At 40.9% G+C, this 27,893-nt stretch overlaps 1 protein-coding gene across 2 annotated transcripts in view; it reads left to right on the plus strand.

The window, feature by feature from the left end:
* Window positions 1-27,893, plus strand: part of LOC140479920 (zinc finger FYVE domain-containing protein 9-like) — a 118,823-nt gene that overhangs the window by 46,230 nt on the left and 44,700 nt on the right. For both annotated transcript variants that reach the window (XM_072574297.1, XM_072574298.1), the window contains exons 3-4: window positions 1,710-3,901; window positions 16,050-16,149. In XM_072574297.1, coding sequence (XP_072430398.1) covers window positions 1,710-3,901; window positions 16,050-16,149 — 2,292 coding nt within the window. The remainder of the gene's footprint in view (window positions 1-1,709; window positions 3,902-16,049; window positions 16,150-27,893) is intronic.

Here is a 27,893-nt window from a genome sequence, read left to right on the forward strand (position 1 = left end):
AGCTGTATAGGGTGCTGATGAGGCTGCACCTGGGGTTTTGCAAGCAGTTTTGCCTTCCTCACTTGAGAGAGGATGTACTGTTACGAGAAGGGTGCAGAGGAGGTTCACTAGGTTGATTCTGGAGATGAGGGAGTTGGCTTGAGGAGAAACTGAGTAGACTGGGATTATGTTCATTGGAATTTAAAAGAATGAGGGGGAGATTTTATAGGAACACATGAAAGGAATAGATGAGATAGAAGTAGAGAGGATGCTTCCACTGGTGGGTGAAACTAGGAAAAGAGGACATTAGCCTCAAAATTTAGGAGCAAATTTAGGACTGAATTAGGAAGGAACTTCTTCACCCATAGGGTTGTGAATCTGTGGAATTCCCTGGCCAGTGAAGTGGCTGAGGCTTCCTCTGTAAATGTTTTTAAAGTTAAGATTTTTTGAAGAGCAAAGGAATTGAGGGTTATGGTGATAGGGTGGGTAAGTGGAGCTGAGGCCACGAAAAGATCAGCTATGGCCTTATTGAATGGTGGAACAGGTCTGAAGGGCCAGGTAGCCGCCTACTCCTAGTTCTTGTGTTATGAGAGACCCTTTTCAGGGAGGTAGTATATTGGATGAAATAGTAGGTTAACTTTAAAGTTATAAAAATTCGTTGATTTACCGTATTTGAATTTAGTTTTCATGCATTTTCCATATGTCATGTTTTTCTTCTTGGTAGTGTATTGATGTCTTTTATTTCAGGAATTTCATACATACTTTTTCTAGAACTAAAGATAGTTGCTAAAGCCTTGCTTTTGTCAAATCGATGAGCAGTCTCATTTGAACTGTTATAGTTTATCATCAGCAGAGAAGTACTTTTAATGAAGGATCAGGAAACAAATGCAGCAAAATGAGGAGACCATTTGATCTATAAAAGTGAGTGCTGGTTCTTTAAAAGAAAAGTCATGCTTCGTACCCCATTCCTGTTTTGTGTCTGTAACCTAGTATTTCTCCTCTTCAAGTACCTCTCCAACTTCGTTTTTTTAAAAATTATTTATAAAATCATTTTCTGCTTTCTTTCAGATACAAGTTTCAGATCCTGATAAGAAAAAAAGCTTCTTGTTTTCTCCCTTAAGCCTTCTCCAATGATTTTTGAATGCATGAACTCTGAATTTTGATCCATTCTCTAGAGATCAGTTTCTTCTTTTATCTTGATTTCTGTTTGATTGCTACTTAACCATCTCTTCCAAAAAGGAAAATCCTAACTACTACTTGATCTTAAATATCATGGCAAACCACCTCTGTGCCATTTCTAGTGCATTTATAAATTTGATTAAAAATGCTGTCTTGAATTTCCTAGTTGAGACTTAACCAGTGACTTAAAGTTCTAGCTCTGTTTATTGCAAACAGGTGTTTTTAATTCTCTGTACAAGCTGAGGCTTCAGTAACTTGTGAAATCATTACATTCTTGCATAACCTTGGATTGTCATTTTTATGGGCATTAAATATAAATGAGTAATGTAAGTGACCAAATGTAAGAGAAACTGGAAATTTCATCTTCTTAGTGGATATCTTTTCATGTGTATTTTTATGGATGGTTCTTTTGGTTTCTCAAGATTTCATTCAAGGAGGGGGTGAATGAATGAAAAATGTGTATTTGACCAGGATATGTTGACAAAGCTAAATAGACATTAATTAGAGCAGGTTTACATTTTAATAAGTTGGATTTTTTTTCTTGCTTCCAGATGAGACTGAGTCACCAAGTGTTTTTGAAGCAAAATGGAGTCAGATTTTGGATCCACCCTCTCACTTGCTATCACTAAACCCAGCTTTGTCTAATGTGAATGTGGCAGCATTGTCCAGTGAGGTGCAAGCAAGACTAAAATGCCAGTCTTCATCTAACTCTGAAATTGCACTGTGTGGAAGAGGTGATCATTGTCATAATGGAAATAATATCACAGGTCATCTAATGCTTGACACAGGGAGAACTAATGCAGAAGGAGTCCCTGAGAGGAACAAAAATAATTGCGAGCATTTGTCAAATTCTTCTGAATCATCAGTGAGGTCTGCTTGTGAAAAGGACCTAGACCTTTCTGAAGGTAGGAATTCAAGTGCATTTGGATTAATTGTGCAAAATTCTGACAGCCAGCCATCTCAGTGCAGTGTCCTATTGCAGGAAGACCGCTCAAACAATCAAAATTTGTTGAATATGAACACCTTTGTAGTAGAAAACACAAACCTGCAAAGTGGCCAATTGTTACCTGACATGAATGGTCATACTGAGAAGACTGTTCCTCTGAAAAGTATTGAACAATTAAATACAAACTGTACAGATGAGTTGTCTGTAAAATCATCATTTGAAAGTTTAAGGAACTGTACAGATTTGGAAAATGTATCTCCTAATTCAAAGGAGCCTTGGTTGGTGAATGATTTATCAGTTAAAATTTATGAACAGAATGCAACATCTGAGTTGGATGGTGCTACTGGCATAAATGAAGTAAGTGATTGCTTCTCCAGAAAAACTGAAATAAATGATCCTGCAGTAGAATTTGAAGGCGGGTCAGTAACACATGTTGAAAATAATATGGTGGTGAAAACTGGAAATGATCTGGATGGAGGTTTGCTTGAAATTGTCAGTACACAGATATTGGATGACCTGGATAATTTTGCTGGGCTAAAAATAAGAGAAGAGAAAACACAATCTCAACTACATGATATCTGTTCTGTAAACAGCAGTCCAAATCTGACTTCAAAACTGGATAACTCCTCAAATAGTGGTAATTGTGGCGATGATGGCCACCATTTTGAGAATAATGTCAGTAGCATGAGTGAAAGTATTTGTCAAAAAAACCAAGAAAGCAATAACATGCAGGGATGTACTACTGACCAGTCTTATCATTCAAGTAAAATACCATCTTGCTCTGAAGTAATATTTGACCAGGTAATTCAGCATGTGAGACAAAGCAGTTATCATGCACTGGAAGACGATGCACTATTACAAAACAAGGTTGTGAAGGAAGACTCTAGAAGTAATGGTGAGATTGTTGTAGATCTAAAAGAGCCATTAGCAGCCACTGTGGTTCCTGGTGGAAATTGGTTCGAAGGTCCTTGTGCTGATATGAAGGAACAAGTTTCAACACCTTACTCTTTATGTGATGGATTGGATTCTACTTCTGTTCCAACTTCAGCCACAGCTTGTGTTTCTAAATCTTTACCCTTAAAGGAGGATTCTGTTACTGAAGAGAAGGAGATTGAGGAGAGCAAGTCAGAATGTTATAACTACGTTCAACACCGGGAAAATGATGCAATGGAAACAGGATTGACAAATGGTTTAACCAGATTAGGTATTTCTACTGATATTGCTGATCAATTAAAAGACAATTATTTTAACACTCCCACCCAATCTGCCGCAATAACTTGTGCACGTGAAAATGCGGCAAAATTATCTCTGAATAATGCACAGCCAGTTAGTATACCATTTGGAGGTGCTCGACCCAAACAACCTTTGAACCTCAAATTACAGATCCCAAAACCTTTGACTAATCAATTGTTGAATGACTTGGGATCCAACCCAGTGAACAATGCAAAAAACAAAAATTTAAGTTTCATCGATAAAACTGAGCCCTCGGAAGATGCCTCCTTGTGTGCTTTGAATGGTAGTGCTTTAATACCAGATTGCAGCATTAATGGTGATGATTTAGGAGTGTGCTGTGTTGGGGCTTCTAAAGATATCAACTCTGATCATACTTTGGGATCTGAAAGTCCAGATAATGACCTCGGAGCTGGGCAGTTTCCAGGAGCTCTCAGGAAGCCATTTACAACTCTAGGTGATGTCGCTCCAGTATGGGTGCCAGATTCCCAAGCACCAAACTGCATGAAATGTGAGCAGAAGTTTACATTTACAAAAAGGCGTCATCACTGCAGAGCTTGTGGAAAGGTGAGTTGATTAGTTATAATTTTGAAATAATTTTGGAAACTAAATTTAAATGTTGAGTGCAGTGTGTTCTGCTGTAACGAGTGTTTCTTCAACACAGTTGAAGAATTTAGACCATTATTTGGAGAATGCAAACTTTTCCTATCTGTATTGGCTAGAACTCTGTTCTGGCCCTATTAGTTTAAATGGTGTGGCTATTGGATGATTTTTGTAACACAAGATCACTTGAGAATGGAACTATTGTTCTATCAGAACCAACTGTATAGCACATGTTTTGTTAACTGGTATCCCTAGCATCAGAAGTGTGCTGGTTGATAAAATATTCTGGTTGATCAAGAGGGTAACGTAATCAATGTAAAAACAAGTGTTTAAAAGTAGAAGTGTAATGGGGCGTACACACAACTTTGTTATTTGTGATTTATGCTGCAAATAATGGAACTTTGCCTTTTATTAAACTTATTGGCAGAAAGCTTTCCAACTCATCCTCAACTGACTACTCCCGAGATTGTGATAACACAGTAAACCTCTGGTATTTCAGGTATATAATTTTGCTGGTTTATAAGATGCTGGATAAAGCAAAGTTTGCTGTGGTTGAATAGTCTACTTGAGGAAAACTTAGCAAAGATGAATATTATTTTAAGCTTGTGGTGTTGAGAACAACAGTGTCTTGTACTGGTTTGAATCCAGTTTGCTGCAAAAATTTAGTGATATGTAAGATGAACCAAAATGTTGCTTGTGTTTTTAATCTCCCTTGTTGTTTTCCTCTCCTTGGTTATTGCTTAATCTCAGCTCACAGCTCCTCCGGTATCTGCCCAGGGATTGTAGCGTGTAATTTGAACCTCATTGTTTAAGAAGTAGGCGGTTATTTCCTGGCAGTGTTATTATCGATTCAATTTTTGTTTAGTGTTTGCTTTAAGAAAGTTTACCCAACCTTGTGGCACTCTAATATTTGTTGTATTTTATGCTTTAATCTGTCTACTTACATTTGAGTCTTGAATAGAATGAATATTATAGGCTAATAAAATTCCAGTATCCAGAAGAAAATACAATCTTATGATCAACTGCATTGTAAAACATCAATGTAGATTTAGAGGTTTGAGCCTAATGACTACAATTGATATAAAAGCTATTTTATCAGAGCACATCTCTGAAATTGTTAACTTTTATTTACTGTTCTTCATCTCTCTCGTTAATGCATTGCCTTTAATGCTGTGGGATTTAATTTTTTTTAAAAAGGAGCACATTATCAAACTATTAAAATCAAAGCCTATGTATGTGCTCTGCAATGATTTTAATCCATTTCTGTCCCACTGGCATCCGTATACTTCAATAGATTCTCCTCTTGTCTGTCCTTGAGGTGAAGTAGCCATTTCCATTGTCTCCATCAGCCAGACATGGGTGAGTATAATGTAGACTTCTGTCATTTATATACCTCGTCACCACCTTCGAAAAGTTCAATCAATTTTTTACAATCTCACCTTGACAAAGGCATGTTGACTATCCTTGATTAGCCTGTCCAAGATAATTTTTTTCAGTGGTTTCACTACCAAGAATGTTAAACTCACTGGTTTATAGTTTCCTGGTTTATCACTATTACACTTCTTGAATAATGGCTCCACATTAGCTGTCTTTGAGTCCTCTAGGCACCTCTCCTGTGACTCGTGCAGATATGAAAGTTAATTATCAGAATCTTTGCAATCTCTTACCTTGACTCCCAAGGCAGCCCTGGATATATCATCTGGGCCTGGGGATTTATTTACTTTCAAGCATGCTAAAACCGCTAAAATAATTCCTTCTTTTTGATAATTTGTTCAGTATATCCTAATTTTTCTCCCTTTATTAATAAACTGAAGTTGTCCTTCTCTATAGTGAATATACAAAGTATTCCTTTAAAAACTCCGCTGTCTTTTTGGCTCCATACCCAGATTGCGATTATTGGGCCCTACTTTCCCTAATTATTCTTTTAAATTCATACAACATGCCTTTGGATTTTCCTTCATATCACCTGCCCTCTCTTCGTGTTCTTAATTTCTTTTATTAAACAACCTCCTGTACGCTAGGGCACATACTGTTTTGAGCCTTTTGTATCAACCAATGCTTCCTTATTATTATTCCCAGTTCTGTACACCCCTTGACATTCAGCATTGTCTCACCCTCCACGTGAACTTCAGAATGTGTTCCCTGATTGGGGCTGTTAACCTTGATGGGAACATGTATGCCCTGTTCTGTCATTGTTTGTCTTTTGATTGGCTCCCATTGCTCTGTTTATTTTCCTACAAGTAATTACATCCTCTCCATGTTGGATAGATTCTGTCTTGTCATAGTAAAGTCAGCCTCCAATGTTAGAAGCTGTTTAGTTGTCTATGTACAAGATGGTTAAAGATGGTTAGTGTGATGTTTGTAACAAGGTTAGCCATGTGAACCTCAATGAGTTCCCTGATTGGGACTGTTAACCTGGCTGACACAAACAGGAGTGTCAGCAGTTCTGCTCACTGAGAATTGACTGAGAAAGCTGGATCAGTGTCAAGGATTGTCTTCGTGTAAGTAAAGGGTGACTTGGTGATGGGATACTGGTTCTGTAGAGTTATTTCAGCAGTGACAAAACTAGGATTTGGGGTATTGTCAGCTTATGCAATTTTTGAGTGGATGACCGAGAACATTGTACAAGGTCTACCTCAAGTCTCCATTTATTTAGATGATATGCTATAAACAGGGAAGACCAATAAGGAGCACTTAGAACTTTAATATAGTGCTTAAGGTGTTCCTCTCAGGCAGGCCATACCTTAAGGGAAAAAGATGTGTTCCTCACACTCCAAGTGACCCGCTTGGGCTACAGAGTCAACAAGACCAGGTTACACACGTTGGACGATAGAGTGAGAGTGATCAAAAGTGCTCAAGCTCCGACATCTGTACAGGAGCTTGGGTCTTTTCTTGGGCTGGCGAATTATTATGGAAAACTCATACATAACCTAGCCTCCATCCCGACATCTTTGCATCTAATGTTAAAGGGTCGGCCTTGGAAATGATTGCATTGCCAAGACATAGCTTTCAGGGAAGTGATAAAACAGCTATCACTCTCCGGTGTTGGCACACTATATAATCCCAAGTGACATCTGGTATTGACATGCGATGCCTCCCTGTATGGCATCGGGGTAGTATGAGCTCATAGAGAAAAGCTCAGTAACTTATGCATCCAGAACTTTGGTTAATGCAGAGTGCGCATATGCCCAGATAAAGAAGAAAGGTTTGGCAGTCCTATTTGGAGCCAGGAAATTCTATCAATGTTTTTTACAGGCCTAACTTTATAATAATAATGGATCACAAGCACCAAAGAGGATGAGGTAGTGCTGCTCATAGCTTCAGGCTGAATTATATGGTGAACTCTAATAGGAAGTGAACATAATTACAAATCAGAACACTGTCCAGAAGGCCAAGTAGCAAATGCAGATGTGTTGAGCTGCCTCTCAGTGGCAGATGCTGTCGTGTCGTGGCGAACAGAACCACAACAACGAGCACCCGAGCTACAAATCTTGTCACAAACTTTTGAACACCTACGGGCGAGAGACACTAAGACAAGCCAGGAAATGGGAATCCTGTGCCAACAGCCTAAGCGCCACATACGAACAACTCCGGTTCCTGCAACACGAAACGACACGACCAGCTATCCTTAGTAGCCACACACACAGATGACCAGCAACATGAATTCGACTGGGACAACACTACTATTATAGGACAAGCCAAACCGAGAACAGCCAGGGAATTCCTAGAGGCATGGCATTCATCCACAGATTCAATCAATAAGCACATCAATCTGGACCACAACAACGAGCACCCGAGCTACAAATCTTCTCTCAAACTTTGAATGCATGGGAATAACTGGGTAAACCCTGGATGCAGTTGCATGTCAACTGTGTTGGTATTTTCATGGACTCAAAAGTTCTTAGTCATTGTGGAATCCCATTTAAAGTGGCTGGATTTGCATAGAGTTCATTTCATTTGTTAAACACTGGGAAGCCGGTAGAAATACACAGATTAGGTCACCGATAACGGGCCACTTTTGCCACAGAATTTAAGTATTTCCTAAATTGGAATGGATTTCTTCTATGAGAACATATAAGCTCTATACCATCGATCGGCCAATAGTCTGGCAGAAAGAGGTCCAAACTTTGAAGAGAAAGTGAGGACTACAGATGCTGGAGATCAGAGCTGCTAATGTGTTGCTGGAAAAGCGCAGCAGGTCAGGCAGCATCCAAGGAACAGGAGAATCGACGTTTTGGGCATCAGCCCTGAAGAAGTCCAAACTTTGAAGGCAGGCTGACAGAAACAGCCTTCACTTTCACTGGATCTCAAACTGTCTTTGTTCATATTTGATTATTGCACCATCCTTTGTGCAACTACAGGGTTAGCTCCAGCAGAGTTGCTGATGGGGATGGTTGACACTAGGTCAGGTCCAGTGATGTATAGATATTGGCTAGATGGGACTGTTCAGAACAAGCATGGGGACCATATGAAAGCTGCAAACTTGCAAATGGTGCAGGAGCAAAACTTGTCTGGTTCCTTGACTACCTTTCTGACATTTCTGGAAATGTGGATTCTCCTTCTCCATCAGGTATTGAAGATATCTCTGAATCTGAGATGGACACCAATGGATGTTGCCTCAATACTTTGCCACCTGAAGAACAGAATGAATTTGTTCCGTGGTACTCCGGGCACAAGAGGCGAACTACTGTGTTTGTTGCTGCTTCTATCAGACGCAAAATTAGTGGAACCTGTTCTGGTGCTAATACACCCCAGGAGGAGCGATTTTTGTTTTTTTAAAAGTAAGAACCAGCCTATGTCCTTGAATTCAGGAGGGATGTAGTGATTGTAATGATGCCAGGCAGGTGGACCTCCAGAATATGAATTCCTTGATTGGGACTGTTAATCTGCTCCAATCAGGGAGCTCTGGCTGACATGTAAACAGGAGTGCCAGAGATTCTGAGAGAGGTGGCTCAGATAAAGCTGGGTCAGTGTTAAGGCCTGTCAGTGTGTAAAAGGTGACTTGGTGACGGGATACCAGCCTCTGAGTTATTTCAGTCATACCTTGCTTGATGTGTTGGTGTTTATCTCAGTGCAAGAATGACCCTAAGGTGATCACTCTTTAAAAGTGCTGTCTGCCTTGGGTTACTTGGAAGGACAAAGTATGGTGAAAGGTTTGAGCAACATGTGATGCTAGTTTCACACTGCTGCCATGCAGTACCAACTTGCAACAATCACTGATGCAGCCATTAAGCAAAAACAATGTATTCCCTCACTCAAACAAGTGATGTGGTATTTGAATTTAATTGTCAATGTGATGCCTAGTATATAGATCATTATCAAATAGCATCTCCCTTCAACTTTTGTCGACCAAGCAAGGGACTGACTATATCCAACTAGCACATACTTGCAAAACTCCAAACAGTGTCTAACACTGGATATGATTCTGCAGTTGGACAATATTTTCTAGATATTCCTGGATCTGAGTGGAATTGCACGATACCAATTTAAGCTTGTAATTTCGGCTTGCAGTGTGGCGAATCTCTGTACACTGAAACCTACACAAAAATATAGGACCCTGTTCCTTGCAGTTGGAAGGAACACACATATAATAAAACATGTCTTTGAAGATAATAAAATGCATCTTTCAGCAGTGCTAAAGTTCTTTTTACTACCAAGCACTTATTGCTGATGGCCCACATTGCCTCCAAGGATACTTGTTTTTCTGCTGCTAGATCTGGTTGGTGTCTGTCCTATTTGACACAGTGGTGGAGAGTACACTCTGAAGACAGAACTTCCATTTCCATAAGGACTCTGTGATGACTACTACTAATACTGTCTTTGACAGAAGCCTCTGTCAGATTTAGATTGGTGAGATGAGGTTGAATTTGTTCTTCCACCATGTGCCACCAGCCCAGTCTGGCTGCTTAATCACCAGTGATACGTTTGAAAAATTCCCAGACATAACATTTGACATCTCCCACCCAGAGTGCATTTGTTCTGATTGCCTCATTGATGCTTTGAGGTGATGTTTAACATGCGGATAGCGAGAATCCAGAGAAAGTATATTGCTGTTAGGGTGAAAGGAAAGCCTAGTAGGTACAGGGAATGCTGGATGACCAAAGAAATTGAGAGTTTGGTTAAGAAAAAGAAGGAAGTGTATATCAGGTATAGACCGGATAGATCGAGTGAATCCTTAGCATGTAAAGGCGTATACTTATGAGGGAAGTCAGGAGGGCTAAAAGGGGACATGAGATAGTTTTGACAAATAGAACTAAGGAGAATCCAAAGCGTTTTTACAAATACATTAAGGACAAAAGGGTAACTAGGAGAGAATAGGGCCCCTCAAAGATCAGCAAGGCGGCCTTTGTGTGGAGCCACTGAAAATGGGAGAGATTGCAAATTAGTATTTTGCATCAGTATTTACTATGGAAAAGGACATGGAAGACATAGACTGTAGGGAAATAGATGGTGACATTTTGAAAAATGTCCATATTACGTAGGAAGTGCTGGATGTCTTGAAATGCATAAAGGTGAATAAATCCCCAGGACCTGATCGGGTATACCCTAGAACTCTGTGGGAAGCTAGAGAAGTGATTGCTGGGCCTCTAACTGAAATATTTCTATCATCGATAGTCACAGGTGAAGTGCCAGAAGACTGGAGGATGGCTACTGTGGTACCACAATTTAAAAATGTGGGAAGGCAAAGACTGATTAGGGCTAGGAGAAGGTCAGGACTGCAGATGCTGGAGATCAGAGCTGAAAATGTGTTGCTGGAAAAGTGCAGCAGGTCAGGCAGCATCCAAGGAACAGGAGAATCGACGTTTCGGGCATCAGCCCTTCGGGAATGGCTGATGCCCGAAACGTCGATTCTCCTGTTCCTTGGATGCTGCCTGACCTGCGCGTTTCCAGCAACTGAATAGGGCTAGTCAACATGGCTTTGACATGGGAAATCATATCTCACAAACTTGATTGAGTTTTTTGAATGAGTCAAAAAAGAGGACTGATGAGGGCAGAATGGTAAATGTGATCTATATAGACTTCAGTAAGGCATTTGACAAGGTTCCCCATGGGAGACTGGTTAGCAAGGTTAGATGTCATGGAATAGAGGGAGAACTAGTCATTTGGATACAAAACTGGCTCAAAAGGTAGAAGACAGAGGGTGGTGGTGGAGGGTCCTCTTTTAGACTTAGAGGCCTGTGATCAGTGGAGTGCTACAAGGATCGGTGCTGGGTCCTATATTTTTTGTTATTTACATAAATGATTTGGATGCAAGCATAAGGGGTACAGTTAGTAAATTTGCAGATGACACCAAAATTGGAGGTGTAGTGGACAGTGAAGAAGGTTGCCTCAGATTGCAACAGGATCTTGATCAGATGGGCCAATGGGCTAAGAAGTGGCAGATGGAGTTTAATTCGGATAAATGTGAGGTACTGCATTTTGGGAAAGCAAATCTTAGCAGGACTTATACACTTAACGGTAAGGTCCTAGAGGGTGTTGCTGAACAACGAGACCTTGGAGCAAGGTTCATGCTCCTTGAAAGTGGAGTCGCAGGTAGATAGGATAATGAAGGCGGCGTTTGGTATGCTTTACTATATCGGTCAGAGTATTGAGTACAGGAGTTGGGAGGTAATGTGGCTGTACAGGAATTGGTTAGGCCACTGTTAGCATATTGTGTGCAATTCTGGTCTCCTACCTGTCAGAAGTGAAACTTGAAAGGGTTCAGAAAAGATTTACAAGGATGTTGCCAGGGTTGGAGGATTTGAGCTATAGGGAGAGGCTGAACAGGTTGGGGCTGTTTTCCCTGGAGCATCTGAGGCTGAGGGGTGACCTTCTAGAGGTTTACAAAATTGAGAGGCATGGATAGGATCAATAGTCAAAGTCTTTTCCCTGGGGTCGGGGAGTCCAGAACTAGAGGGCATGGGTTTAGGGTGAGAGGGGAAGGATATAAAAGAGACCTAAGGGGCAACTTTTTCACGCAGAGGGTGGTACGTGTACGGAATGAGCTGCCAGAGGAAGTGGTGGAGGCTGGTACAATTGCAACATTTAAGAGGCATTTGGATAGGTATATGAATAGGAAGAGTTTGGAAGCATATGGGCTGGGTGCTGGCAGGTGGGACTAGATTGGGTTAGAATATCTGGTCAGCATAGACGGGTAGGACCGAAGGTCTGTTTCCGTGCTGTACATCTCTCTGACTCTATGATCTAAATATGTTGGAAATAATACATACCCTCTATACTTTTATTAAGTGTATTAAACTGATTGCCGCTGTTGGTTTGAGAGATTTTGCTGACGGGAGTTTCATTTATTCATGAACTTTCATAGAAATGCTGTTTTGGTAACAAGTTTTGTGGCCCTGTTTAATACGTATTTAACAAGTACATACTAGTTGGGAAACGGTTTGATGTTCTATATGTATTTAGGTCTGAAGAGATGTTTGGTAATAGCTGATTAGTATTATGTTTCCAAAGCTTCAGTTAAGTCACTGAGATCTGATATTGGGGAACATATTGTTTCTGGATAGATTAAATGCCTTTTTGATATTTACTCAGAGGTGGCTTTTGATATAAATAGGTCTGATGAGGGGTGAAGATGGGAAGCAGCAGAAATAGGTTGAAATGTGGGTTTCAATTTAGTCTATCTTGTAATAGTAAAATGTTCAACAAAAATGCAGTTGAATGAATGAACGAATGCTTGTTATGCAGTAAGCATGAGTTAGTAAAGAATTGAGTGGGAATGAGAGTTCTATGCGCTCGCACTCATGCTCTCTATGCGCTCACTCAATGTGCGCTTGCGCTGTCCTGCACTCTTGCTCCCCCACCCCCTCGCCATCTCTCATGCCCTCTCTTTTTTTTAAAAAGAAGTCAAATACTTCTGAATGTTTAGTTCCCAGCTTTGATCTACTTGTAACTATGTATTGGCTGTAAGCTCTTGCCCGTAACTTGCTGTTAATTCATTTATTTTGGTCACCTACTATGGTGCGTTCAAGTAAAGAGCCATTCAGTTTTCTGTTTCCCATTCTCCTCTCCCACCGCGCACCCCCCCTCACCCGACATATTTTTCTATACTTGTACATTGTCTTGTCTTGTCCTGCCTGTCTCTGGGTATTGTTACTCAAATAGTTGTCCTGTAAAGCTGCCAAGCATACATTTCCCCCTCCTCTTTTCATAGGCCCATCCGCACTATAAAGATTCTAATAGCCCATCACCAGAGTATAGGTCACAGCATGGTTCAAGTGAAACCTGTCCCAGCAGAACAACTGTCTTCCACCCCAGGACTGTGCCATGCCCCATAAATTAATGCCTATTTCACCTACACCAATCTTTGAGCCACAACTCTGCCAGTTTTTCTGTGGTTCATGGTGTAATTCAGAGGTTACTACTTTGAACGTTCCACTTCTTTCTTTAGCTCCTAACTGTTCGTAGAATCATACAGTATAAGAAGCCATTTGGTGTCTCAACTCTTATGAAGTTGAAGGTGTGGACTGTACCTCTTAAGAATGAATGCTGTTCAGAAGTAAGAGCTTACAAGCACCTGTGTCATGTGACTAGAACGTCTCTGTAATGTTAAATATTTTCAATTTTCGAGTTGGCTGTGAAATGGATACCTGAGTTGATTGCTGTTTTAACAGCAATTCAAATTTAACTCACCAGTTTAAATTATGCCCCAGGATACTAAATCCTATTAGAGTTTGAATTTATTGTTTTGCCAACATCGAACCAACGAGACGATCCGATGATGGGGATTTAAAAAGGTAGGCATTTTGAAAATCACAGAGCAACTGCCATCAACATCAATCCAAGAAATTCGGAAACACTGTCTATCAAAGGTACCTTTTCATATGAAACATTCGCAGTAAAAGAAAAATGACAATGCAGGGAGATCATCTTCAGCCAGAAGGAGACAGACGCTGAAGACAACTGCTGCTGTATGGATTTGAAATTAAGTTGATTCAATTGTAATGTGTTTTATTGAATGGTATGTTTTTATAGAGTTGGAGGCAGGTAATAAGCAATTAAGAGAAGTGGGGGGGGGGGGGCTTAGAGTTGTGAATAGTTGTTTTAATGTTCACTTTTAATGAATAAATTGATATTATTTTCTTAAATAGTGGAATTTGTGAGTTCTCTGTCACTCATATATTTTAACAGATTGTGAGGTGAGATTTTCTGGGTGTTTTGGTTTAATTATCAGAAGGGTTCACTGCTGTTTTGTGACACTCTGTACTGCCAAAAATATGCCAGCTTCCTTTCTGGTCCTGTCAATGCCATTGGCTCCAATGTGGGTGATGAGAACTGGATCCTTCCCTTCACTTGAATTCCTCTCCACCTTGAGGTGATGTCCTTGACCCTAACTCTGACACTGGGCAGGTAGCACAGCCATTGAGACTCGTGCTCATGACTGTAAAGAATAGTATTTATCCCCTTAATTATATTGTTTCTACCACCACTACATTTCCTATTTCCTCCCCTCAATTGAATGGCTTCCTATATCACTCAGGCATGGTCAGTTCCCTCATCTTTCCTGCAGTCCCTATTCTCATCTGTACAAATTGCAAGAGGCTCATAACTGTTGGACAGCTGTAGATAATCCCTAGAATCTCCATGCCTGTCTAACCTGTACTCGTACACTCAGGTCCTTGATTACTGACCACATTTGAGTTACTTGATTTGAAGGTTGTGACTGCCCCCTGGAGCAGTGTTCAAGTAAGATTCCCCTTTCCTGATGTGTCGTCATGTCTGCTGTTTGGACTCCTTGACTTTAAACAGAATTCTTAGAGTTGCCAACAATTATTACAGTTGTATTCATTCTTGATCACCTTGGTGTCCAGCAGCTTCCAGAAGCTGAGACAGGGACACATCGCCTGCCATCACTCTTATTTATTTAATTTGTAAATTAATTCCTATAGATTCTTGCTCTTTATATTTTAATTAAAATAACCTATATCAATCTAACACTTAACCAGCTTTAATAAGAGCAATGAAAAACACTGGGGATCTAAACACAAACTGAATACCTTACATTTGCCTAATAAGAAATATTCATCAATCCTACTGTCCAGTCGGCTTCTCTTTCCGCATCTGTGTCACCCTCTGCTTTATGATCTCTGTCTGCTACTGGTCTCACTGCAGGTAGGCCCCTTTATCTGTCTCTCATCCCATCCCACTCATCTCTTGTTTGGGAGCATTTGCATCTTGCAGTAAATCTTATTGCAAACATTGGGGGAGAAGTGTGAGAAGCGATGTTTTAATGAATTTCCACTTGAACCAAATCTCTACTTGACTGTTATCAATGCTTTTCTCACTCAGTTGAAGTCTCCTTAACATTAATATGCACAAGTACAGTTGATTTGGAAATTGAATAGATACATTCTTAGTGATTAAGAATTTCAGTTTTTAAAATTTCCTGGTAATTTTAAATTGCTAATTGGCCCCACCTTTTGAACAAATACACTAAGTGTGCATGACTGACAATACCACTTGCTCCATATTTGAACTAAATGTATAAACTGAGTAGACCTGATTAGTATTAAGAGAAGACATTTCTTTTAAAAGAAAACTCCACTGAAGTTTTCAATTTTAGTTTTTGGACTGATTTTCAGACAGTTTGGGCAGTTTTTACTTACGCTAACTAAAAGGGAGAAAACATAACTCTTAATTATTGGAGAATTAGGCCACCAGATACTGTGTTTGGAATTCAGTGTTGTCACTGGCATTCAATCCCATCCAGTTTTTGTAGGTGCTTCAGTGATGTTTCAATCTTTTCAGATGGATTGTGAGGTGATTTATTTTGTTCAAACAATGCTGTTAAGAGCAGTCCCACAATTTTATTTCTATGTGCACGTTCTATTTTGAAGCAAGTGGGATGAAATTGAAGAGTTCAGTAACAAGTATGACATTGCTACAGTGGGTAAAACATCCACTACTATTCTTTGATTTTTATCTCTAACTGAACTACTTCATTTCAATTTTAACAATGTATAGTTTAAGTTCATTATGTATATCCTTTTGTTGTATACATAATGAAAGTTGGAGCGTTGAGTGAATTCTAGCCAAGTATTTTTTTAACTACTGTTGCTTAATGCAATTGATTGTCATGTGAACTTTTTTTGAGATTCTTTTCTCTGTTCCGTAGGTTTTTTGTGCAGCTTGCTGCAGTCTGAAATGCAAACTCCATTATATGGACATGAAAGAGGCTCGAGTTTGTGTAACTTGCCATACTGTCCTTACAAGTTGTAAGTTACTTTCCTTTTCTTTTTAACAGCAATGTGCTTTGGAGGGTTAAAATCTTAAAATAGGCCATTCAAACTTTATTTTGCTGTTTAAATGTTTGATATATCAGTCATTAAGTAATTATGCTTTCTTTCCAAAAGTGTGTTGAGTAATACAATACTCCGTATAATTCATGGGTGTTTTCTCATTTAATTATAATGTTTGGTATGTTTTCCTTTTATTGGTCAGAGTATTGAGTACTGGAATTGGGAGGTCATGTTGCAGCTGTACAGGACATTGGTTAGGCCACTGTTGGAATATTGCATGCACTTCTAGTCTCCTTCCTATCGGAAAGATGTTGTGAAACTTGAAAGGGTTCAGAAAAGATTTACAAGGATGTTGCCAGGGTTGGAGGATTTGAGCTATAGGGAGAGGTTGAATAAACTGGGGCTGTTTTCTCTGGAGTGTCAGAGGCTGAGGGGTGACCTTCTAGAGGTTTATGAAATTGAGGGTCTCTGATAGGATAAACAGTCTCTTCCCTGGCGTGGGGGAGTCCGCAACTAGAGGGCATAGGTTTAGGGTGAGAGGGGAAAGATATAAAAGAGAATGTAAGGGGCAACTTTTTCACGCAGAGGATAGTATGTGTATGGAATTAGCTGCCAGAGGAAGTGGTGGAGGCTGGTACAATTGCAACATTTAAGAGGCATCAAGATGGATATATGAATAGGAAGGATTTGGCGGGATATGGGTTGGGTGCTGGCAGGTGGGACTAGATTGGGTTGGGATATCTAGTTGGCATGGGTTGGACCACAGGGTCTGTTTCCATGCTGTACATCTGTGTGACTCTATGACACTATGTATGCCCTGCCACTGATGAGAGACAAGAAACTTGTGCTACTGCTGTCATTGTGTGCTGGGAACTTGAAGGCACCGCTCAGTCTGCCCATCAGCATATGCACAGTATCACTGGTCACAAGGAAAGCTTGTATTACCTTGTGTTTGCTTCTAGTTGCTTTCTACCTGTCTCAATCTTGAAAAATTTCAATTGATCTAGCCTTTTGGAGGAGAGAGAGACTTGAAAGTTTGCACTACCCTCTGTGAATATTCTGATTCATTCATTCACACCTGAATGACTTAGATTCTGACTTTATGCCTATGCCCCTTGTTTTGGTTTTCCACATCATTTTAGTCTGGAGCATTGTGAACAATAAAAGTCCATAAGTTGTCTTCTGAAGAAGAGTCATACTGGACTCAAATCATTTAACTCTGTTTCTCTCTCCACAGATACTGCCAGGTCTGCTGAGTTTCTCTAGCATTTTTCTGTTTGTTATTGTCAGCAAAGTGGGCCAGCATCTCAGGAAAGATGCGCAGATTTTAAAGGATGTAAAAGTGTTTTATCAGGATATTAGCTGAGGGAGCTCGGTTATTGTGAAAGAATGGAAAACTTAATAAGTTGACCGAATTAAGACTGAGACCATAAGACATAGGAGTGGAAGTAAGGCCATTCGGCTCATCGAGTCCACTCTGCCATTTAATCATGGCTGATGGGCATTTCAGCGCCACTTACCCGCACTCTTTCCCCCAGCCCTTGATTCCTTGCGAGATCAAGAATTTATCAATCCCTGCCTTGAAGACATTTAATATACCAGCCTCCACTATGCTCTGGGGCAATGAATTTCACAGGCGCACCACTCTGGCTGAAGAACTGTCTTCTCATTTCCATTCTAAATTTACCTCCTCTAATTCTAAGGCTTGCCCATGGGTCTCCCTGCCTAACGGAAACTCATTCCCATTGTACACCCTTTCTAAGCCATGCATAATCTTGGAAGTTTCTATTAGATCTCCCCTCAAGCTTCTAAACTCTAATGAATACAATCCCAGAATCCTCAGTCAGTTAAGGTTTCAAGGTGATAAATTTTGCTAGAGTAAATAGGATTGACTGTCTGATGAGTGGGCCAATGACTAGAGATCATAGAAACAAAATCATTCGGAAGGGGACTGGAGGGGGGAGTTTCTTTTTCATTTAGGTTTCAGGATCTAAAACATCACTAGGGAAATCAATAACTTAGTGGTATAATCGTTAGATTACTAATCAAGCAACTTAGTCTTCTGGGAACCCAGATTCAAATCCTAATTTCCTACAGACTGTAGGATTTGAATTTTGTTTTTTAAAACTAATCTGGAACTAAATCGCTATCTGCTTCAGATTTTCAAAGCCTTTCCCCATTTGGAAAATAGTCCACATCTCTATCTTCCTACCAAGCACACATCCTCTCAACTTCTCATATATGTATCAATCTACCATTTCTTTGCCCACTCTTCTAGCCTGGTCACATCCTTCTGCAGCTTCCCTGCTTCCTTCACACTACCTGGCCCTCCATCTATCTATTGTTGCTAAACTCATAGATGACACAATGCCCTCAGTTCCTTTATCCAAATGATTAAGGTATTGTTGTGGACCAGACCAAACCACCACAAAATATATTAAGAATATGGTCTAGACTCTTAAGTACTTTTTTCCTTATTTTAATGGCAGGTGCCAGGAGTGCATTCCAGATGGACTTTGGTCAAACTACCAGTCTTGAAGCAAAACATACTTTATTTATACACTATAGTTAAAATACGCAAGAAAGAAGGAATTTGAATAACTTGACTCTATTGGGAAAACTTAACAGAATAATTATTTTACAACTAAACAATAGCTATTCTAGTATAGTAGCATCCCATACGCATACCCTTTGTAAAGGCAAATGCAGTAAAATAAATTCTCATATGCAGTCCTCCAGTCCAGTAGGAAAAACATCAGGAGAAAACACAGTAGCAGGGAGAGATGTTATGCAACTTCCAAAACCAGCTTCAAGACCCAGCGGTGGAAAGGAAGATGGATGAAGATTTGCCATCTGAGGTAGTTTGGGTTGAGGTTAGGAATAGGAGAGGTGAGGTCACCCTGTTAGGAGTCTTTTACAGGCCTCCTAATAGTCCTAGAATCGTTGAAGAAAGGATTGCGAAGATGATTCAGGAGAAGAGTGACAGTAATAGGGTGATTGTTATGGGAGACTTTAACTTTCCTGATATTGATTGGGAAAGCTATAGCTCAAGTTCGTTAGATGGGTCAGTGTTTGTGCAATGTGTGCAGGAGAGTTTCCTGACACAATATGAAGATAAGCCAACAAGAGGTGAGGCCATACTGGATTTGGTTCTGGGTAACGAACCAGGCCAGGTATTAGAACTAGAGGTAGGTGAGCACTTTGGGGACAGTGACCACAATTCGGTGATTTTTACTCTAGTGATGGAGAGGGATAAGTGTGTACTACAGGGCAAGAGTTATAGCTGGGGGCAGGGAAATTATGATGCGTTGAGGCATGACTTAGGATGTGTGGATTGGAAAAGTAGATTCCAAGGCAAGAGCGTAATTGATATGTGGAACTTGTTCAAGGAGCAACTATTGAGTGTCCTTGATAAGTACGTACCTATCAGGCAGGGAGGAAAGGGTCGTGTGAGGGAGCCGTGGTTTAATAAGGAGTTGGAATCCCTTGTTAAATGGAAGAGGGCGGCCTTTGTAAAGATGAGACGTGAAGGTTCAATAGGGGCAATTGAGAGTTATAAGGTAGCCCGGAAGGACCTGAAGAGAGAGCTAAGAGCAGCAAGGAGGGGACATGAAAGGTCCTTAGTTGGTAGGATTAGGGAAAACCCTAAGGCTTTCTATAGGTATGTTAGGAATAAAAGAATGACTAGGGAAGGAATAGGTCCAATCAAGGATAGTAATGGGAAGTTGCGTGTGGAGGCTGAAGAGATTGGGGAGGCGCTGAATGAATACTTTTCGTCAGTATTCACTCAGGAACAGGACATTGTTGTCGATATGAATACTGAGGCACGAATAAGTAGAATGGATGGCTTTGAGATATGTAGAGAAGAGGTGTTGGAAATTCTGGCAAGGGTGAAAATAGATAAGTCCCCTGGGCCTGATGGCATTTATCCTAGGATTCTCTGGGAAGCAAGGGAGGAGATTGCAGAGCCATTGGCCTTGATTTTTGTGTCCTCTTTGTCGACAGGAGTAGTGCCAGAGGACTGGAGGCTAGCAAACGTGGTTCCCTTGTTCAAGAAGGGGAGTAGGGATAATCCTAGTAACTATAGGCCAGTGAGTCTCACTTCTGTTGTGGGCAAAGTCTTAGAGAGAATTGTAAGGGATAGGATTTATGCACATCTGGATAAGAATGATGTGATCAAGGATAGTCAGCATGGTTTTGTGAAGGGCAGGTCGTGCCTCACAAACCTTATTGAATTCTTTGAGAAGGTGACTAAAGAGGTAGATGAGGGGAAAGCGGTAGATGTGGTATATATGGATTTTAGTAAGGCGTTTGATAAGGTCCCCCATGGTAGGCTACTGCAGAAAATACAGAGATATGGCATTGAGGGTGAGTTGGAGGTTTGGATTAGGAATTGGCTCTCTGGAAGAAGACAGAGGGTAGTAGTTGATGGCAAAGGTTCATCTTGGAGTGCCGTCACTAGCGGTGTTCCGCAAGGATCTGTTTTGGGACCATTGCTGTTTGTCATTTTTATAAATGACCTGGAGGAAGGGTTAGAAGGTTGGGTGAGCAAGTTTGCGGATGATACGAAAGTCGGAGGAGTTGTAGACAGTGAGGAAGGATATGGCAGGTTACAGCGGGATATAGAGAAGCTGCAGAGCTGGGCAGAAAGGTGGCAAATGGAGTTCAATGTAGCTAAGTGTGAAGTGATTCACTTTGGTAAGAGTAATAAAAAGATGGATGACTGGGCTAATGGTAGACTACTTGGTAGTGTGGAAGAGCAGAGGGATCTTGGTGTCCATGTACACAGATCTCTGAAAGTTGCCACCCAGGTAAATAGTGCAGTGAAGAAGGCATATGGCGTACTGGCTTTTATTGGTAGAGGAATTGAGTTCTGGAGTCCTGAGGTCATGTTGCAGTTGTATAAGACTCTGGTGCGGCCGCATCTGGAATATTGTGTGCAGTTTTGGTCGCCATAAGATAGGAAGGATGTGGAGGCACTGGAACGGGTGCAGAGGAAGTTTACCAGGATGTTGCCTGGTATGGTAGGAAAATCCTATGAGGAAAGGCTGAGGCACTTGGGGTTGTTTTCATTGGAGAAAAGAAGGTTTAGGGGTGATTTGATAGAGGTGTACAAGATGATTAGGGGGTTAGATAGGGTTGACAGTGAGAACCTTTTTCCATGTATGGAGTCAGCTATTACAAGGGGGCATAGCTTTAAATTAAGGGGGGGTAGATAGAGGACTGATGTTAGGGGTAGGTTCTTCACTCAGCGAGTCGTAAGTTCATGGAATGCCCTGCCAGTAGCAGTAGTGGACTCTCCCTCTTTATGGGTATTTAAGCGGGCATTGGATAGGTATATGGAGGATAGTGGGCTAGTGTAGGTTAGGTGGGCTTTGATCGGCGCAACATCGAGGGCTGAAGGGCCTGTACTGTGCTGTATTCTTCTATGTTCTATGTTCTACCCCAGCAGCCACTGCTACTGGAAAAACTAGAACTAAAAATCCTGGTTCTATGGGAACTTGATCCCCACCTATTCAGGCTGCTTCTATTGTTCCTACTTTTTAAAACAAACAACCCTAAAGCTTCAAGCTATTGGATTCAAATGGCTTGACACTTCTATCTTTAAAACCTGTCTTCAAAACGCAACAGGACAAAATACACCTCTCAAAGCCATCGTATCATCACAGTATAATATGAATAGTTGTGGTCCTGACATTGACCCTTGTGGAACTCCATTCGTCACCAGCTGCTGTTCTGAAAAAAAACCCTTTTAATCCTACTCCCTGCCGTACCTTGCCCCTTATACCATGGACTCATCTTATTAGCAGCCTCCTGTGCGTCACCATGTCAAAGGCTTTTGGAAATCCATACAGATCACATTCACTGGCTTTCTTTTGTCTAACTTGCTCACTACCTCCTCAAAGAATGCCAACTGGTTTGTCAGGCATGACACCCACTTGATGCCATGCTGACTCCTATTTACCATGCACTTCCAAATGCAGCAACCTTTTATTAACTGGCATTTCTGGGACCAAGGGTGTACCGGTTGATCAAGAGGTACACATAATCAATGTAAAAATGCACACTGAGTAATAGCAATGTAATGCAGGAGGTATACACGTCACTGTACTTTATTTACAGTATAAATCACTTAAAACTTAGCAGCTGACAGCCTTCTCATTCTTGCCTTCAACTCATGATTCTGATATTGTGGAGATTATGATAAAACAATAAACTTGTGTGTCAGGTTTATAATTTTTGCCAATTAAAAGTGCAGGTTCATCTAGCTGCCAGTTAAAACAAAGTTTGCTATATTTACAATTTTATTCTTAATAATGGTCTCTAAATCTTAGCAACAACAGAGGTCAGGCTAACCAGCCTGTAGTTTTCTGGTCTTCTGCCTACCTCCCTTAAATGTGGATGTAACATAAGCCATTTTCCAGTCCTCTGGAACCCTCCCTGATTAGTAATTCCTGAAGGATTACTAATCTCTGTACGATCTCCTCAGCTATCTCTTTCACATCTCTGGGATGCAGTCCATTTGGTCATGGTTTGTCCATCTCCAGACCTTTCAACTTCCCAGGAGCTTTCAGCTGTCCATCATCTATTATATTTGCGCTGGATTATCCTTTCTGATACATTTATCACAGTCCCCTAAATGTTCCCCCACTGGCATTTGATCGCTTGGCCCACCTTCTTTCCAAGAACCAGGTATAGTAATACCTCCTTTTCTTCTTGGACTTGTCACATACTGCTATGGAAAATGCTCCTGACTGCAATCTAAAAATGCTTGTTTCTCTCTCTTAATTACTGCTATCACATTCCGTATTTGGGTATTTTAAGTTTGACAGTATAGCTACTCTCTCGTGCTTGCACCTGTCTATAATTTCCTTTCAGATTTAAACCTAATCTTTCCTGCTGGTTGGTGGTCTGTAGACTATATTGACCAGTGTAATTACATCCTCCTTCCTTTGCTCCAGCAAAATCAGTTCTGTCCTTTAAACCTTCCGAGATGCCCTCTTTCTCCACTAGACTCTGAAACATGTTTAGAAGAACAATGTGAATTGCCTTTAACGTGATTGAAGAATTTAGACCATTATTTGAAGAACGCACCCTTTCCTTCTCTGTATTGGCTATAATGTGATTCCGGCCCTATTAGCTTAAATAGCTTTGCCGATTTTCTTAAAACTCGAGATTGCAGGAGAACAGGACTATTGCTTTATTTCAGAACAAAGCTGCAGTATTTCTGTGTGCCTTGGTATTCCTTTCTAATGTTCCTGGTTCCTTCACTGTTACAGATTTAGTATAAAATATCTCTAACAGCACTAGTAAAATGCCTTGCAAGGAACTCTGTTACAGTTCTATTTGGGTGCAATCCATCTGGCTTGTACAGGTGCCATCTCTCTCTGAGAAATCAATCCTGTATCTTGGGAATCTAATGTCCTTCCTCTGTCATCTTTCTTGTCGCACATTCAGTTGTTTTATTTTCCTGTTTCTGTAATGTGTAGTACTGGGAATAATCCTCATTTTTAGAGGTCCTGCTAGTTAATTTAACTAGATCCCTAAATTATGACTGCAAAACCATATACTATTATACTCTGTAGCTGGTACCAAATGGAACACAGCCTCTGGCTGATCCCCCTCCCCAGAGGAATGATCTGGAACCACTGTGACATCTTGACCCTAACACCAAGAAGGCAACATTTCACCTTGGAGTTATGCCTCCAGCTGCAAAAATGTCTGTTTCTCTAACTGATGAACCCTGTATTACCAATCTTCCATTCTTCTTTCTGTAGCTAAACCACCTGCAGTGCCACAGACTTGACTCTTGTAGGTAGTATACAATGATGCTTATTAAAAATTCTGCTCTTTTTAATGGTAAAATGAGGTTTTAATTAACATAATGTTTCAATTGATTGTTAAAATTTGGGTTTGTGAGAGTCTAAGGGAGGCAATCAGTGATCCCAGATTAGTAAACCAGAACCCCATCCTGTTTTATGCCCCTTTCAAACTGAAGTGACTGGATTTGAATAGAAGGTTTCAGCTCAAACTGAACAAAACTTGCTGAACTGAAGAAGGACCCCAACCATAATGGTATTCAATGGCTTGGAGTCATGTGTTGGTTCAGCAGTGCTCGAGTGTCCTCTTGCTACTAAAGTATTTTGCATCAGTATTTACTGTGGAAAAGGAGATGGAAAATGTAGAATGTAGGGAAATAGATGGTGACATTCTGAAAAATGTCCATATTAAGAGGAGGAAATGCTGGATGTCTTGAAACGCATAAAGGTGGATAAATCCCCAGGACCTGATCAGGTGTACCCTAAAACTTTGTGGGGAAGCTAGGGAAACGTTTGCTGGGCCTCTTGCTGAGATATTCGTATCATTGATAGTCACCGGTAAGGTGCCGGAAGACTGGAGGTTGACTGACATGGTGCCATTGTTTAAGAAAGTTGGGAAGGACAAGCCAGGGAACTATAGACCAGTGAGCCTGATGTTGGTGGTGGGCAAGTTGTTGGAGGGAGTCCTGAGGACAAGATGTACATGTATTTGGAAAGGCAAGGACTGATTAAGCATAGTCAACATAGCTTTGAGTGTGAGAAATCATGTCTCACAAACTTGATTGACTTTTTTGAAGTAGTAACAGAATTGATGAGGGCAGAGCGGTAGATGTGATCTATATAGACTTCAGTAAGGCATTTGACAAGGTTCCCCATGGGAAGCTGGTTAGCAAGGTTAGATCTCATGGAATACAAGGAGATCTAGCTGTTTGGATACAGAGCTGGCTCAAAGGTAGAAGACAGAGGCTGGTTGGGGAGGGTTGTTTTTCAGACTGGAGACCTGTGACCAGTGGAGTGCCACAAGGATCGGTGTTAGTCCACTACTTTTTTGTCATTTATATAAATGATTTTGGATGTGAGCTTAAGAGGTATAGTTAGTAAGTTTACAGATGACACCAAAATGGGAGGTGTAGTGGACAGTGAAGAAGATTACCTCCGATTACAACAGGATCTTGATCAGATGGGCCAATGGGCTGAGAAGTGGCAGATGGAATTTAATTCAGATAAGTGCGAGGTGCTGCATTTTGGGAAAGCAAATCTTAGCAGGACTTATGCACTTAATGGTAAGCTCCTAGGAAGTATTGCTGAACAAAGAGACCTTGGAGTCCAGGTTCATAGTTCCTTGAAAGTGGAGTTGCAAGTAGATAGGATGGTGAAGGAGGAGTTTGGTATGCTTTCCTTTATTGGTCAGAGTATTGAGTACAGGAGTTGGGAGGTCATGTTGCAGTTGTACAGGACATTGGTTAGGCCACTGTTGGAATATTGCGTGCAATTCTGGTCTCCTTCCTATTGGAAAGATGTTGTGAAACATTGAAAGGGTTCAGAAAAGATTTACAAGGATGTTGCCAGGGTTGGAGGATTTGAGCTATGGGGAGATGCTGAACAGGTTGGGGGTGTTTTCCCTGGAGCGTTGGAGGCTGTAGGGTGACCTTAGAGGTTTACAAAATTGAGGGGCATGGATAGAATAAATAGACAAAGTCTTTTCCCTGGGTTGGGGTAGTTCAGAACTAGCGAGCATAGGTTTAGGGTGAGGAGGGGAAAGGTATAAAAGAAACCTAAGGGGCAACCTTTTCACGCAGAGGGTAATACATGTAGGTAATGAGCTGCAGAGGAAGTGGTGGAGGCTGGAACAATTGTAACATTTAAAAGACATTTTGGATGGATATGTGAATAGAAAGGGTTTGGAAGAATACAGTCTGGGTGCTGACAGGTGGGACTAGATTGGATTGGGATATCTAGTCGGCATGGACATGTTGGACCGAAGGGTCTGTTTCCGTGCTGTACATCTGACTCTATGACTACTCCTTGTCACAACATCTGGAAAATCTGAATTCTAATTGTAGTGATTGTAACTAGGTCAGCCAGGTGGACCTCATACAATGAGTTCTCTGGAGCTGTTAACCTGGTCCAATCAGGGAGCCCTGGCTGACAGAAAAAAACAGGAGTAACCAACATCCTGCTCAGTTGGACAGCTGGCTCTGAAGGATCTACATCAGTATTAAGGATGCTCACCGTGTAAATAGAAGGTGACTTGATGATGGGATACCAACCTAGTTATTTTAGTGATGAGACAAGCACGGTCCTGAGGAAATCCGCTCGCAACAGTTGTCTTTGAGTTGGGGTAAGGTTTCTGGCATCATGCTGTTATTTGGAAATTTGTTTGATCCTGCCATCAAAGGTTGGGTCCAATATGTGGAAAGAATTTTTTTTTTCAGGCAAATGTTGGGGCAGATAAAAAGTAATGAGTAATTCTCCTGACAGCTTGTGGACCTGCAACTTTCCCTGACCATATACTAAAACTTTTCAAGAGTTGACAGGTTTAGTTAATAAATATTACGACCTCAAGTCATGTCTAATTGAGTATCAGTATTACTCCATTCAAGAACCAGGGGAATCTCTATCGGGTTTTTTGACTAGTTTAAGATGACTGGCAGAGGCATGTGACTTTGTTTTAACACTTAATGAGATGCTGAGACCCTGTTTGGTGTGTAGAATGAATGATTTAACCATGCAAAAATGCCTACTAACTGAAGCCCAGCTGGACTTCAAACAGGCATTAAAATTGGCTTTATCGTTGGAAAATGCAGCAAGTAGAGCATGAGAGTTGGAGGGTGGTATTCCAACAGAAATGGACATCCTTTCCAGTCTGACCGAGCTTAGAGAACACTACTTGAGTGAAGATGATTCCATACCCTCCCTCAGAGCTTATCCTGAACAGAAGCAGTCTGGGTCAACCCACAGCAAAACCCCAAAACAAAGCCAAGTCTCAACCGAATAGTTAAAATTTTCTTTGGGATATAGTCTGGCAAGTCATTGTAGTCACTGCTGGTAAGCAGACTCCAGACAGCAAAAGAGTCTAAATTGAGTAAGAACTGTTAGGCCAGTATCCAGGAGTGTGCAGCCCTCATACATCTGGTTTGGAACATTTGAAGTTGCTGAGCAACATTCAAATCAAAATAAATGTCTAGTTAAAAGGTCAACTGGTTTTAATGAAGGTCGATACAGGCATGGCTATTTCTATGATCACAGAACTAGTTGTTAACAAAATTCTCTCTCGACGCCAACCCTTAAAGATGCAACTTTGGTCCTGGTCTCTTATGAGAAGCAGCTGGTTCAGTTACCATTGATTGTATTAAAAGACTTGATGGGCAAAATTGCTTGATAAAGATTCACCTAGATTGGCTCAGCTTTTTTGATTAGAGTGACATCCTAATAAATGAGATTTTTCAGGGAGGTCGAGGGACTGTCAAAGGAGCCAAGGCCATCTTGCATGTTGACCAGGAAACATTTCCATGACTCTGCAAGGCCCATTGTCGAAGCCTCCCTGAGAGCTTCAGTGGGTAAGGGAGGACTCCCTACTGGAGTCTATTCAACCTTCCCTGGTTCTGTCCCTGAGTTCGTTCAATTGCCTGGAATAAAATTCTTAGAAGCAGTCCATTTGAGGTTTAGCACATATATTTAAACATTTACTACAGTACCACAGTTAGGGCAACAAGACACCAAGCCCTAGTCTTAAGTAGAGGTTCTAAGACTTCAGGAGAAAGTGAGGACTGTAGATGCTGGAGATCAGAGCTGAAAATGTTTTGCTGGAAAAGCGCAGCAGGTCAGGCAGCATCTAAGGAGCAGGAGAATCGACGTTTCGGGCATGAGCCGAAGAAGGGCTCATGCCCAAAACGTCGA

The sequence above is a fragment of the Chiloscyllium punctatum genome, chromosome 7 (assembly GCF_047496795.1).
Source record: "Chiloscyllium punctatum isolate Juve2018m chromosome 7, sChiPun1.3, whole genome shotgun sequence".
Lineage (NCBI taxonomy): Eukaryota > Metazoa > Chordata > Chondrichthyes > Orectolobiformes > Hemiscylliidae > Chiloscyllium > Chiloscyllium punctatum.